This window comes from Oenanthe melanoleuca, chromosome 1 (assembly GCF_029582105.1).
Source record: "Oenanthe melanoleuca isolate GR-GAL-2019-014 chromosome 1, OMel1.0, whole genome shotgun sequence".
Taxonomy (NCBI): domain Eukaryota; kingdom Metazoa; phylum Chordata; class Aves; order Passeriformes; family Muscicapidae; genus Oenanthe; species Oenanthe melanoleuca.
In genome coordinates, this window is record NC_079333.1 from 37421501 (window position 1) to 37437132 (window position 15632).

The window sequence follows — 15632 nt, forward strand, 5'->3', positions numbered from 1 at the left end:
AGCAGATTATCAAAACATCACAGGAACTAAAGTAATTTCCAAGTATGATCATTAATCACCCGTGCAAAGTCTAATCGCATACTGAGCTCTCCTCATTGTTCCACTAAGACAGGTACTTTATCTTAATTAGAGCTGCTGCTTCAAAAATTAACACTAAAAACAATTTAAATATCTTTCTGGAACAAACATTTTATTCTCTCAACTCCTAACTCCATTCAGATTCTCTGATGTGGAAAAAAAAGCATGAAAGACTAGTCAGATTTCTAACTTCTCCCATCATTAGATATTTGCACTTTTTTTTTTTTCTGCTAGAAATATTCTTAGTGATTCTTTCTATATATAGAAAGTCTCAGGGGTAAGAGTCTTCTTTGTGCTTCATGCTTTACTAGCATTTGCAGACAGACCTGGAAAATTTGATCTAAATTTTTACATATTTACTCTTCTAAACAATTTTTAAACTTTCTGTGGTGAAGACAAATGTAAAAGTGATGTAATGACACTTCACATTTGCTGTCTTTTAGAAACACTTCAGGTAGAACAACAGCCACACGAATATTATCACTTCCTCTCATCTCAGTGAGGGGAATATCAGAGTTTAAGAGACACAATATACACAAAAACATCAGCTCCTGCCAAATCAAATATGTTTCTTACTGAAACAGAAATGAGTGATTTCAATTTAAGGCATTTTCTTAGTCCCACTGGTGATACCACAGCCAAGATTAGTAAACCTAGGGAAGCACTTTCTACAAAGAAGTTCCATCAGAATACTTTTGTATTCCTGCTAGCAACAGAAAAAACAATGATTTGGAAAAAAATGCTGTAGATAGCACACGCTTTTTAGGTGAATAAAGAAGAGGTGAGAAACAAGGTCTGGGATACGAAAAAATGAGTAGAATGGACCATTTCAATTTTCAATCAAACTGTATGTATTCTTGAAGTATTACCTGTAATCAGCAAGCCAGTGTTTCACAAACTTATTCTTTACTTTGGTAGTGAATTGTTTTAATGTAGCAAAATGAGAGATCAACCATTCATTTTGACAACAAAATTTTTAAGCAAAGTCATAGTCTTGAGAGTTTTCAGAAAATTCATGTGGTAACAAAAATTAGGACCAGTCAGGAAGGCTCTAAGAGGACATACTCCATTACATGGTACAGAACTCATTTCAGAATGGTTTTCCTTTTTAAGAATAAAGTTACACACCAAATGTATGTTATGTTCTAGAGAAGCAAACCAAACGATACAGAGATTTGTTAACAGAAAGAAGTGAGGTCTCTAAAAGAAGTAACTAAAAGAAATATATTCAAGATGGGTTCCTGAGTACTTTATAGTTGATGCGTGTGTTCCCACCAATATTCCCAGAAGAACAGAGATGAGGGAAGAAAAGGAATAAAGAAGGAAAACTTCAGCTTTGGTAACCAGAGAGATAGATACAAGTAAGACATATGGAATCTCAGAATTTTATGTATCTAACCCACAGGTAAGGTATGGAAAGAATATCTTCAATGTAAGTTTATTTGACAGCAAGCCTCAGTCTTTTTACTGGGAATTATCATCTTGGTTTTGTATATCTTGTATCTGTGTGTGGTACAAAGAAGTACTGATGCTACTAACTCATCTTAATACCATTTAAAACATTGCTGAATTTCAAATCCTTAAAAAAGTAAAAGCAGTTCATTTCTCACAGTGAATGCTGGAAAAAGGGTATAGAATGATAAATCTAAGGTACAGCCTATGTAAAAAAGGCAGCAGATGTTCATTGTTAAGCCATACACCTGGCAGCAGTTGCCTACCCAATCAGCCTATCTGTTCCCAGTAAAGTGGCAATATAAATGTGTAACTTACGGACAAATCTATGAGAAATCAGATTCCATTAGTTTTGCTGCTAAAAGAGTAACCTGTTAAAAGGATTAAGAGTGTTAACAGTCTTTCACTAAGTTGTTCAACCACAAAACACTAACAGAGTCTGTGCATACGGCAAGATGTAGGATTCAAAAGCCGTGCCCTGCATTTTATCTTAGGCTGTATCTGATTCTTTTCATATGCAGCCCAAAATACAGGGAAGGAACACTGAATAATTTGGGTTGGAAGGGACCTTTAAGGATCATAATGGCCAGGCATATCTTCCAGTATACCAAATTTCTTAAAGCCCCATCCTGACCTAACCTTAACACCCTTCCAGGGCTGGGGCATCCATACTTTCTCTGGGCAACCTGTGCCAGTGCCTCATCAACCTCACAATAAAAAATTTCTTCCATATGTCCATTTATACTTCTTTGAGTTTAAAACTTCATAAGAGCAGAGGAATAGAATCACCTCCCCTCAGCCTGCTGGCCATGCTGTTTTGGATGCAGCCCAGGACACAGTTGGCTTTCTGGGCTGCAAGTGCACATTTACGGTTCTTGTCCAATTTTTCAGAATGGACAGTACCATACTTAAACCTTCCTAAATCCTTAAAAAATCTACTCTGACTTGGGTTTCATGAAATTCTGGTAAGCCATGCATCCTGTTTCTGACTAACTCCTACTTTCTGTTGAGTTACACTGGAAGAATTCTTGCTTATCTTGCATGGGCATATTAATCCAGTCTCATAGGACTGCAGTTACTCCAAGTTGCTGCCATTATGTTTGCATAATGTAACCTGATGTTTAAAATCTCAGTAAATTGCCCCAGCTGCTTATCAGAGACAGCAATGTGGGCCCATGTGTTCATTTAGATGGCTAAGCCAGACTCAGTCTGTATGACGTCCATACTGTGACTCATCACCTACTTTCTCAAGAGAGGAATGACTATAGTGCTGCAAATGCAGTCAGGACTGCAGAATATTTCCTCTGTTGCCTTGCAACTGTCTATACTGATTCCTCAGAGGAGAAATAGATCTTTGCATTTGGGTCCTGTTTGTTGTAACTATCATTCTAACTGACTGTACTTGCACATAATGGGCAATAAGGAAGTAAGATCAAGTGCCAAGTGCTTGTATAACAAAGTCTTACCTTTCCAAATATGCTCACTTCAAAAGATCTCAGCATCTCCTACGTTGTCTACAATGCAGCTCAATCTAAATAGGTGGAAGTTTTATTTCACAAGTAAATAGATATTGAACTGATATTTCTAACAGTAAGAAACTTAAAGTGCTTAATGCAGTAACACTGAAAGGACTGATTTGGTAAAACTTTGGGTTTATATTGACACAGATGAGAAAAAAAAAGATACAGCACATTTCAAACAGTAATTTAAAGGCATATGAATTTAGGTTAACAGCCTACATGGAAATCTCGAAGTCCAGGCAGAGATAAAGTGCATGCAGATGAAGTAGGCCATTTACATTTTTAAAGTTGTCTTTCAAAGAGCTATATGGCCTCTTAATCAATTTTCTCTTCTTGAAAAGTGTCTGCATCCTCCATGTAATCTTCAAGATCATTGTATCTCTGTGGACGAAATAAAATTTGTACAATTTATTAATATTTAATAAATGTATTATGTAGAGACTGCTTTTTCTTGTTCAACACGACCAAGCATGTCAATAACAATTTAGAAGCTATATCTAAAATTTGTATTATAAATTGTCTTAAAATAGTTAATGAAGTGGTTCTGAGCAATGCAAAGTTCTTCAGTGTAAACATAATTCTAAAATGTTATTGCTGTGCCTCATGTACATCTCTCCCATCTTTCTAAGTTACAGCTCAAGTTTGTTGTCTTGCTGCTTTCAAATGAAACAGGGGCCTGCCCACCATAGCCCAGAGATCACCCAGTTGTCAAAAAGCTTCAAGTCAAAAGCTGATGCAAACCCTGTGTGAGCACAGCAGCACATCACTGTTTGAAACACTGTGTCAGCAGAAACAGGGGAATGGTTGAGCTGAGTTGTATCACTGATGGCCAGTAACTCAGAACTGAGCCATTAAATCAGACATTTTATCTGAACTTACTTTCATCTGCTTGGAGAAGAATACAGGGAATAACCCAATCATACCTTCTGAATCCATCCATTCTCTTCCAAGTGGCTGAAAAGCCGCTCTACAGTGTCCTTGACTGGTTCATCCTCAACACCATCCAATCCAACAACAGAGCTGCAATCCATGTACAACTTGTACTTGAAGTGTTTCAAGTTGTGATAAACTCTTGTACGATTTGCACACACCACGCCAACCTTCAAAACCTAGGCCAGAATGAACAAGTCAATCATGGTTCTGTCCAAGGGAATATCTTTACCATATACAGAACTGATGGGCTAATCTAGTAAGATCTAACCACTCAGTTTTGAAATAATGAAATAAATAGAATGACACTACATGCATAAAATCAGCACAAACCCATGTCGTTTTCATAGCCACAGCAGGATTTTTGAGCAAGCAAGCTGAAGCAATGATAGCTTATCAGTTGCAAACACAATCATGTTTGTAATTGGTTGTATCTGTCCTGTCTCCTGGTGGAACTTTGTTACAAAATCTCTAACACTTTAGACAAATATCATATTGTGAAAGCAGAGGAAGAGGAATTATTTGCTTACTTTTGCTTAATATGTAAGTACTTCTTAGGGAGATGAAATATCAGTTTTAACATTATGTAGACTGAATAATATTAAATATTTCTTCAAGAAATGCATACACCTCACAGCACTTACTTAATAAATGGAAAGGTTGAATTTCAAAAAAAAACAAACTTGAAGTTTTATACAATACAAACATTAATCTGCAACTGTCTGGGGGGAATAGTCAAGCTATGATGCTGCAGAAAATAAAGCCTCTGCATCTGCCAGTTATTCCCAGTTTTACTTCTATGATTTCCATGCAGAAGAGATGGAACTGTCATATTTCACAGCATATTTTTTAACAGCAGTATTTATAGGTAAACAAATGGTAAAATATGCCTGTTACTACATAATCAGAGCATGGATTAGAATAGATTTGTTATCATCTATTAGCATTACCATGAAAATACTGAGTAATATATTGGTTACAAGAATCTTTGGCTATCCTAAGTGTTCACTAAGAATACGTGGCATTAGAGGTGTGGGGAGGGAGCAAGACTCAATTTTCACCTGCCTTTAAGTACATTCTGCATTTCACAAGAGAATATTTTGTTCCACATCTACAAGAACAGCAGCTCCACTAGATACAATGGCAAGTCAGAAGAGTCTATCCTCTGTAAATGACACACAGGTGCACTGATTACTACTTTAACCCATGGAGACAAAGCCTATCAGGTAACAAATCTACATCTGGCTGGTTTCTGGAAGTCAGGTTTTCTAAAAAGCAACATAATTTATACATATATAAAGAAATTGATTTTGTTTTTCTGAAAACAAACAAACAAACAAACAAACCCTCATCAACTTATCCTCTAAGGCTATTGTTTTGAACATGTCTTGTCACACCTTTCCATAACAAGTATGTAAATGGTTAAAGTTCTCTGCATTAGTAATGCAAGCTGCAACTGCACTGCTGTTTTACATTACATGCATATATATATGTCTGTATGTGTATATAACAATCAGCCAAATTTTAAGTTGCAAAACTATTTCTTCTGAGCCACAAAAGTGATACCTTTTTTTGCTAGTAATCTGAATACTCTCAAATTACAAGAAGGTTAAGTTTTAATTAAGGCTTACAACTCACATTTTCAGGGAGCTTTTCTGAATGCATGACCAAATGTTTGCATCTGTGAGCAGTTCCCCAAAACACCTGACCTACTTGTGCAACCTAGCACTAGTTCTCTCTGCTGACAATGAAAAGAACAGAAAAGTTTATTTTTTAGGATTATGTAAACAGATTTTATATGTATTAGTTATATATTTTCTTAACTATCAGTGCATATCAGCAGGCATAGTATCAGTTAAGTAAAAACAGACATGCTCTCTTAAAAGAATTTTTGAACTGATCTACAGTAAATGGTGATTGTCTGAAATTTTAACCATTTTGAAAGAAAAAAAATGCCTATTACTATATTTTAATTTTCTACTGATTATGTACATTATAGCTATATACAGCTCCATTTTCTAGCATCCCCAAAACTGAAAAACTAAGGCTTGTGTTTGGTGCTGCAGGTGTTTCTGAAGTGCAAGACCTACCAACTAATGCTGATCCTCGATTAATTCAAATTTTCAGAAGCACCATTTTAAATACTGCAGCAATGAAGAACTGAGCAGTGTTTGGCAGAGCATTGCACAACTTTTCAAGTATCCCAAGCAATGAGGTGTGGCATTTGGAACATCATGTGATATAAAATAGCAGATACCATCTTGCATCAAACTGATGGCCCAGTTTTCTCCTCCGTGACAACAGCTAGCAGGAGATATGCAGGAAGTTAGTGTAAGAACCAGCACAAACATTGGAATGATCACAAGATTACCACATATTTTCTGGCAGTCAAGAGTTAAGATCGTCTGTATCATCCCAAATCTCATGTTCCATAGTGTGAAAGAGCCTTCCCCAAGAACCTGTCTAATCAGTTTTTTTCCCTTCCAAAATATCCAAAATATCATAGCTGATTTATGTGTGATGTGTAGAAATGCAAAAGGCAAATAACTAAACATTGTATCAATGTAACCATGTATTGTGTTTTTAAGCAAGAAAGATAATCTAAAAATACAGTGCTATTTCAGAATGCAGCTTTGGAAAGAATCTTAGTACTGTACTCACTCTAATTTTTTCCCCTCACAGTTCTCAGTCCCTCTGTGTTAATGCTTAACTTATCTACTCAAGCTGGCCCTATCAGCCAAAGTTATGTTAAATCACTTTGTATGGAATGCAGGAGCATGGTTGGACAATAGCACAACATGTAGTGATTGAATCCACGTCCTCTAAGCATGTTTATAAACAGAACACCAAGACTGAGAGTGGAAAACAATTTATAATCCAGGTGACATAAGGAGCAAGGAAGTGTGGGGGACACTTGTATCTCTAAACCTTGTTATTATCCCTGATCAGGGGGAAATGAGAATTGGCACCTACACAGTGAACAATCACTGCAAGCCTAAGCAAAATTGGAACAGCTGTTTCTCTTTTCTTTCCACTGGCAAAGCAGAATACTTCGGAGATGAGAGAAAAGGAAAGTTTTATGCAGAAGAAGGAGGTTGGAGGTCTGTTTTTGTTCTATTCACATCCACTTTTCTTGGGTATTTTCAAACAAATCTATAGAAAACAGTCCAACTATGTGTTTCCGTTCAATTTGATCTGTCAGCGCTGACCTGCCTTCTCTATCAGTCAATTAAGCTTGTGAAATGGCAGTTTTATGTAGCTCCACAAGCCCTTTTTTCTTTTTATTTTTTTTTTTCTAAATTGGCAGGACAAGTTGCTCAATGCATTGCCAGCAGAGCTTTAAAGACAACTTGAGAACAGTCTAAACTGCAGGTCACCATAAGAACACAAATGTTGCATTACAAGACAGTATCAAAAATGACTGGAAAGTGCTCAGTAACTCTTTCTCCTGAGTCTGCTTAACAGCCACTGAGCAGGCACATAGCAATGTCCCCAGATGCTGGTGTACACAGGGTAATAAAAGCTCTCATTTTGTACTGCTAAGCTGAAGAGGACAAAAATGAACTAGCAAGTTCAGTATTCCATAGGATATTTCAAGTTTTTTTCCAAAGTGAAAAACAGCCAAGACTTTATGCAGGATAACATTGGTCAGCAGGTAGGAAACTGCTACTGTTATTTCCAGTTAAGCTGGAAGTCAGGTAAAGATTAAATTCTTGTGCTACTTCACTAATTATTTCTGGTTAGGTAAAGCACACACTTCTCATGAAAAACTCAGTATTTTTAAATTAGTGATCTGTATGTAGGGATCTGTATATAAATTAGTGATCTGTATGTAGGGAAGAATGACTATGACAGACTGCACTATCAATGCTGGGATGATTGTAGAGGACTTACTGTGTTCCTGCAATAAACAGGATTAAGAAGGGGAAAAGCATTCCTGGAAAAGCCTAGCTTTCTTGGCTATCATGCACATACATACTTTTCAAAACAGTATCAGCAACTGCTGCTCAGAAGGGTGTGCAATGTAATAAAAACTCTGGCACAGATTTTCAAGCTCCTGCATTAGATGCAGAGTCCTGTCTGATGACAAAATGATAATCATAGTGAAACCTTTCAAATCTGTAAGTTAAAGAATTTGCAAACATCCAAACAGTATAGCTTCAGTAAGGTGTACTCCCTGTTTGAAAAGGGCTTCACTTTATTTCTACTTAAGAAGTCCTATTATACCTCATTACTAAATATACTGAAAAAAAACCTTGTTCTGAAACTTTTTTTATTTTCAACAAATACTTTGAGGAACTTCAGCTGTGTTCAAAAATTCTTTTACACTCACAAATAAAATACCATCTGTGTCTCCTGAAAGGGAAGAAAGGCAAGACTTGAACATCAGCTTGGTAAACAACTGTAGCAATATTTTATTCTTGACAAATCATGTGCTTTGAATTTATCATAAGAGGTCATGAATTTCATTACCAAAGGTCATATCCATACCTAATCATAACAATTATGTGTAGCTGTAAATTTGATAGAAAGAGCTCTAAATAATAGAAACATCCAGGTTCTTGAGAGTCAAGGTTTTCAAAAGGCTCAGGTGTGAAATCAAATTGTATTAGACTATTATTAAATTATTCTAGGTGCCTTCTCAAGTCACCTAAAATGACTAACGGAATATTATGTAACAACATGAAAGATGCCTTTTAGCCAAAAAATAGAATTTAATCCAAAATGCTCTAGAAGTGACAACTGTGGGAGAGGAACACATGGGAGACTACCTAAATTGAAGTATTCTCCAGTTTGGACAAGTAATTCTGATAATGCAGTAATGAGGAAAAGGCTCTAATAAAATGTACTGATGTAGGTAGGAACAAGTTTTCTTGAAAGGAGATCAGCAACTTCAAGTGTCAATGCATCTGAGATGCCAAGATAATTTCCTGAGATAATATTCCTGAGTGAATAGCCTTGTGGGAAATAGCACATGTGGGAAAAAATCTGAAGAATGAAGCAGGAAATTCTGACCAGGTCACACTTGGACTGCTAGAATGACCATTGCACTGTTTCACTCAATATTTGAACCTAGAGTAAACAAAAACTGTTGGGAGTGCACGTGGACCCTTGCAGTGTTAGAGGCAGAGCAGGGACAGATGTAGCAAATCAGGGACCCAAAGTTGAACAAACCTTACTTGCAACAAAGTAGAAAACAATCATTCAATGGCAATGATTGTCTGTCATACAGAAAGTTACTTTTACAGTGTTTCTGACCATTAATCAAAGCAAGATTCCTGCTGGAAAAGTCTTAAGGGCATTTTCATTAAAGAGTAGATGAGGGGAGGAAACAGCATAAGGGTCATTGTGATGCAGGCAAAACCAAGTGTAATAGAAAAACATTTGATTTATTTTCTTGATAAAATAAAAACTTCAGATTAAAACTTTATTATAGAGTGGTGGTTTGAAATTACCTGTTTATCACCTGACATGAAGTCATCCACTTCTAAAGTTTTACTATTATAAAGCCTTCCAGAGAGCAACACATTGAACTTACAACACCTCTTCATCTCACAAGCCTGACAAGACATATTTTTTGTATTTTTCAGGCTTATGCGAACATCTGGGTAACAATCCACACGCTCCTGAAAAAGATTCCAAATAGCATTCAAGAATCTCTGTTAAACAAACGGTCTCAAACAGGCTGCTGAGTACTCTGTACTCACACAAAATTAGTCCAAGAGAAATGAAAGAGATTCAAATTTCATTATTACAGTGATTATTAAATCATCACATCCATGACACTAATACTCTTCTAGTAATATATGAACAATAACTAATTGCTCTACACTGACTTGATTTTTTTTTGTAGTAGTAGAAGGTTCATGATGAACATACTGTTTACCTTTTTGTGGGAGGAGGAAAAAATTCTGTTAGAACATTTAGCAAGTGACAAAAAAATCCTCAAATGTCATCTGCTGAAGTTAGCAGGAGACACATTCAGGTAGGTGAGAAGAGATTCTGTTCTGATACCTTAATGTTTGTCTGGCAATCAACATTTAAAATAACTCTGATATTTATACAAGCATCCAAACAAATTATTTAAGTTAAAGAACAACAGTTGCTATTAAAAAGATATATAATTATAGTGATAGCTGCACCTTTACAGAGAATTTCAGCATTTAAAGTACAATCTACACACCTTGTATCGATCTTTCCAGCGACTTCTACAGATTAAGTTCTCAAGACGAGGCTGAATGAAGCGGTTGTCCAAATAATGAAGTGAGAGCAGCATATCTTTTGCATACCTCTTTTGTCTTGTTCCATCTGTTCAGTGAGAATCATTACTAATTTGCTGACCACACTATGATGTACAAGTTTTTTACACAAAATTTTCAATTTTAATTTTCAATTATGCTTCTGCATACTAAGAGCTATGAATGATTTTACTAAACTGTTATTGAATACATTTGCTGCTGTTACCCATAAAAGTGATCCATGCATCTTGATAAAGGGATACATTTTAATATTTAAAAGAGGTACATGAATACACTCTACAAACAAATCAAAAGCTCTCATTCCAAATGGAGATCCATCCACTCAATCCCATTTAAAAGAATGGAAAAGGAGGAAGCGCATGGAGGAATGTTGTGCTTTCAAACAATCTGTTTAAGTTGTTCAAAATGTAAAAGGGAAGTGGTTGGAATCCACAAAAACAAACTGCTCTGAGCTACTTCAGAGCAGAAATTTTGACAAACCTCTTTGTCACTTACAAAGATCACAGTGAAACTGACCTTTACTTCAGTAACAGAGTCAGGTGCTGAGTTAGGCAGAATAAGTACTTCCAAATACTTATTCAAGCAAAATAAAAAAGCATGAGGGCAAGTAAAACTACCACTATTACTGTTTCCCAAATACATGCTGGACTCCAAGAACTAAACAGGACTTCCCCAGAAGCGAACCAATGCACACTGCCCTGGAACTTTAGTGTGTACAGACATAAACTTAATTCAGCTACCTTCCCATGCCTTCTAGCAAAGCTGTTATCCAAAAAAAAGCTGACCTGAGAAGGACCACTGGCTATCTAGCTTTCTATAGAAAAGCAATTAATTGTCATTATAGCTACCATAATTGCAATTAACTGTTTTTCCATATTCACTTTACACACACATTTGTCATATGAGCTTAAAGAGGCTGTGCTAGACCAAAAAACAAAATCCCTCCCAATAAAAAGCAAGTATGAACTCCAATACTACAGTAGCTGCTCTTGAGTCAAAACTAATGAAGAGATTCACTTCCATTAACTCAGAACAATCCATTCTACATTACAAAAATAGATTTTTTTGTAGCTAGGCTATGTTCATACAATGCTCATGTAGAACCTCCAGCTCACCCGCAGAGCTCATTTACTTCCAGCAACTTGGCAGTAAAGTGTTACATTTTATTGAGCAGATATCATTTGAAATAGAAGGAAGCTATTACAACATTAATCTGGCAGTGTTTACATATTACATTTCAAAGGCTTGTTTTCACTTGTTGAAAAAAAACAAATGAAACCAAACACCTGAAAGAACTAGCAGTGTTAGATAAAGGACATTTTTAGCTCCAAGAGTATATAGACTTTTTTCTGAAGTCTGTGGTACACTTCAGTTTCTCCATTCCCTCTTAGCTCCTGATGACACCAAAACCTCCACTCTTAGCACTTTACTGACTCCTTCCACAATCTGACACTGAGAGTCCTCTCCTTAATCCCATCTTTACAGTGCTTATGAAACTGTGTGAGGCTGTTATTCAGCCCCACTAGGCCAAATGCCAAAAAGTACTTCCTCAGAAAGAATAAGACAAGTACTGACTGCAGCTGAAGCTTATTTATCTGATGTGTTAAAAAAAAAAAAAAAGAAAAAATCTGACATAGAGTCATCTCCATAACTAAAAGCATTCATTATCTATCAAATTCCCAAGGAAAAAAAGCTGTGAAGCACAAGAGATTTTGACAAACCAGCTGACCTTGCAATGTTTTCATTGAGATATCTGCTTTGAAACTAATTTGCTGGAAAGGTTACTACTGATTAATAACACAGAAACACATTCCTGCATCTCAAGAAGGCATTTCAAGCCTTCTGTGCTCAAGAATTAAGTCTACACATTTTTCCAAGATTACTGTATCATTTTCAGATAGACTCCCCTCTGCTCTCCCCCACCAAAGTTATATAGCAAGAAAACCACAATTTCAGGACACTCAGTTCTATACTCTAATCAGGAAAAACACCCTTCCCTAGAATAAATGGCTTTGTATAACTTTGAATGCATTCATATATTATTTAATGCAATTTACTTACCATATAATGAGCTCAGAAAACTGTCATCAATTGCATTTATGAGGAAAGCCTTTACTATTCTTTTGAAGTGTACATAATGATCACAGCGAGGTACTGGGGAGAAAGCAATACAATCAAAATTTACCAAAAGAAGAAAAAAAATCTGAAAAAAGCAGGCCACATTAGAAGTCCTGTAAGAAGAAGAATTCTTCTCCAGTATTAGAAGTTTAGAATTTTAAAGTTATTTAAATACAGATTTAGAAATATTGTCAATTCACAACATCCACACCCATAGGATTTTGCCTTTAAATTGTGCTTCTTACCCCAGTGATCCTACATAATTTTAGCATCCTAAAGTCACATGTGCTTCCAGCAAGAAGAGTCCACAGTAACAACTACAAACACTAAGAGAAGTGAATAATTTGTTCTACGAATAGCAGAAATCAGAGAAGGCCAGGCTGTTGTGGCCATGGGTTTTTTGCTTGCATTTTGTTTGTTGTGTTCATTTTTTTCTTTCTTTCAAATACAATTCTGCTGAGGTCTTCACTGGGGAAGAAATACCACAAATGCCTGTGACTACCTACACTAGAACTGACTGTCCAGTCACTACATACCTACTTCTGAATAACAAAATATGGAAGAAAATAACACGCATAAAGTTCTGCTCAGATCTCTCTGCTCCATCCAGAAACTGGTTTTCATAAAAGAACAACTTGAAGAGTTTTCTTGCTCTGTGTAATTCAGCTGAGATTGGCCAGTGAAGTCAGAAATCCCTCTAGACCTCTGGTGCCAAGTCTTACCACCACGGAATAAAAATACATTAAAAAATCCCCCCCCAAAAAAACCAACCAATCAAAAAAAAATCCAAAAAATAGAGTCCCAAGCCCCAAACTCATAGTGAGAACAGAATTTGGACAGACTAACATAGCTGCTCTCAGCATAAACCACAAGACTGTAGGATGAAGGATGATGCTTTCAGGTCTCCACAGGAATGAATGCATCACAGGCAGACTACTTCATCCTAAATCAGACCAACTGAAAAAAAACCTGTGCAATTAGGTTTTCCTTTCTCCCCCCCAACTCATACCCTCTCTTTAATTAGACACTGAAAGACTGTGAAAGTTTACTGTGGAAATCAAGATGCTTTCATAATGAATTGAAACCTTTTAGATATCATATCTTACTCCTTAGCATTTGTATTTAGCCCATTGATTTTTACTACAATACTACGAGCTAGTTATACATGAAGAATTATCACTAATTTTGATCTTACACTGTGGGATGTAGTGTGCCAGCAGCTCACTGTTTGATGGATTTGGTTGCTTTTGATGTGGCTGATTTTCAGTCTTCATATGCTCTGTGTTGTCAATGTCATCATCATCATCGTTTTCCTCTTCCTCTACTACAAAATCTTTCATGCTGTCACTGTCAGTTTCACTACCTTCTGAGAGTGTGAGGGGCAATTGACAGGGTGGTTCCTCTTCTACTGATGCTTCACTACTAGAATCCTAATTAAATTTTAAAAAGTACTTCAAACACAAGAATTTTCAGTATTTGCACAGACAAAATACTACCAGCTAAGATTTCTGACCACCTCACATCCCCATTTGTTCAACTAACAGGAAAGCATGCATTTCCAAAGAATATATCATCCTCAGATGACAATTACTTTCAGCTTTAAATTAGTTATTTTCACCTAGCTCTATTCCGTCCACTTCTAGTTATTAAGCTTACATGAGATCTCCAAGACACTTCAGCAGGTATTCTGCTTCCTTATAAAAATAACTTTATAGATTTTTCAACAGTCAATAGTTATTTATCCAGTTAATGTGACTGCTAAAATATTACAGAACTACCACTTTGTCATGCATTCAAACCCCAAAAAATCCCACTGATTTGTATCTCTTAAGCTTTCCTCACATTATTTTCTCCAATTAAATATCAAAGATAAAATCCCGACCTCACAATTCGCACTGCTGCAGGATCTCCGAGCTGCGCTTCGTCTCACAAGTTCTTTCAGTTTTGCAAGCACTTTCTGTTTCTTACTAGCAGAACCATTCTCTGCGGGGCGTGTTTTATCAGGCTGCTCTTCTTCGGAGCTCGCCCCGTCCAGCATGGCGCAGCGGCGCTTGGCATGAACCTTCCGAACCAGAATGTCACTGCCCTCACTTCCATCGCTGTCGTACATCACAGAGGCGCTCAGCCTCTTGCGCTTCCCAGGCACCACGCACTCATCGTCACCATCCTCCGTCCCTTCCCCAGCGCGCTCCTTCAGCTCCCGGTCCGGCGGCAGACTCCCGGCAGCCGCCCGGCCCCGTTCATCCGTTTCGCTCTCCGATGTGGCGGTCTCCTGCTCCTCGGAGCTGCCTGAGGACTCCTGGTCGCTGTCGAGCAGTACCAGCGCCCTTCTGGTGCGCCTCCAGTCCACCCGGGACTTGGATGGTGCCACCTCTGTCCCTGCTCTCTTATTCCTTGTTTCGTATCTTTTCGCTGCTGGCTTTGCCCCCATCGGAAGGCTGTAGCAACACACCTAAATATAAATATACGTTATATATTACATTGCGCCATTCAAAGGGGAGAAGAAGAGCACACTTTGCTCCATGCGCTTGACTTAGCAGCACCACCGAGAGACCCACGCGGAAACCAGCACCAAGCCAAACTCGGCACGCACAGCAGCTTCTCGAGAGGCCACACCTTACTCGGACAGGCAGAAGGGGCCGCACTAAGGAATGGGGTCCGAGGCCTGCCGCTCCCGGGGCCGTTCCGGGGCCGTTCCGGCTCGGGACACCCCGGCTCGCGCGCCGCCGTTTCCCGCCGCGCGCTGCGATTGGCCGCCGAGCGCGGGCTCCCGCCCCCTCCGCCGCTCCGCGCATCGCGATTGGTTACCGCGCCTGGCACTCATCCCGCCGCTATGTTTACGGAAGTGTAGTCACGCCGCGGGGTGGGTCGGGAGCAGTTTGTGTTTGTGTGCAGTGGTTGGCGATCTGGAAGTTGCGGGTTCGAGTCCTGCCCGAGCGCCCTCCCGGCGCCTCACCCGGCGGCCTCAGGTGGTTTAATGTTTGTGCCCGTCCTCGGTGCATTCCCGAGAAAACTCTGCCTGTGGAGTACAGCACCTCCCCAGCGGGGCAGGCAGGGATCGCCGCTATTGTTCTGAGGCGCTCCCCGCCCTAGCAGCTTCCTCAGCTGCCCCGGGAGCAAACGCGGTGTTTGTGAGGGCGGCTGAGGGAGCTGGGGTGTCTAACCTGCAGAAAAGTGGGCTCGGGGGCCCTTATCGTTCTCTGCCGCCGCCTGAAAGGAGCGCCTAGAAAGGGTAGGACGAGAGGAAACGGCCTCAAGTTGTGCCAGGGGAGGT

The 15632-nt window shown here is 38.5% G+C and overlaps 1 protein-coding gene across 2 annotated transcripts; it reads right to left on the bottom strand.

Annotated features, from left to right (window-relative positions):
• Positions 1–169: 169 nt before the first annotated feature.
• On the bottom strand, positions 170–15099 carry CCDC82 (coiled-coil domain containing 82). 2 transcript variants are annotated; one of them, XM_056496495.1, is made up of 8 exons: positions 14975–15099; positions 14241–14810; positions 13554–13788; positions 12302–12394; positions 10165–10289; positions 9437–9607; positions 3974–4159; positions 170–3431 (listed from the first exon to the last, which is right to left on the bottom strand). In XM_056496495.1, the coding sequence occupies exons 2-8, from the start codon at positions 14787–14789 to the stop codon at positions 3366–3368; spliced, it is 1425 nt and encodes a 474-aa protein (XP_056352470.1). In that variant the 5' UTR covers positions 14790–14810; positions 14975–15099; the 3' UTR covers positions 170–3365. The 2 variants fall into 2 exon arrangements, with proteins under 2 accessions (XP_056352470.1, XP_056352476.1); XM_056496501.1 differs by having other exon boundaries at positions 14421–14810; positions 14975–15056.
• Between the last annotated feature and the right edge of the window lie 533 nt (positions 15100–15632).

What these genes read in the sequence shown, in the direction of transcription:
- CCDC82 (XM_056496495.1), bottom strand. Translation starts at nt 14,789, where the DNA reads ATGGGGGCAAAGCCAGCAGCGAAAAGATACGAAACAAGGAATAAGAGA. An exon ending in GGCACACTACATCCCACAGT is followed by an intron (nt 12,395 to 13,553) that starts GTAAGATCAAAA and finishes CTTTCTCCCCAG; the next exon opens with TACCTCGCTGTGATCATTAT. An exon ending in AGAATGGATGGATTCAGAAG is followed by an intron (nt 3,432 to 3,973) that starts GTATGATTGGGT and finishes TTTCGTCCACAG; the next exon opens with AGATACAATGATCTTGAAGA.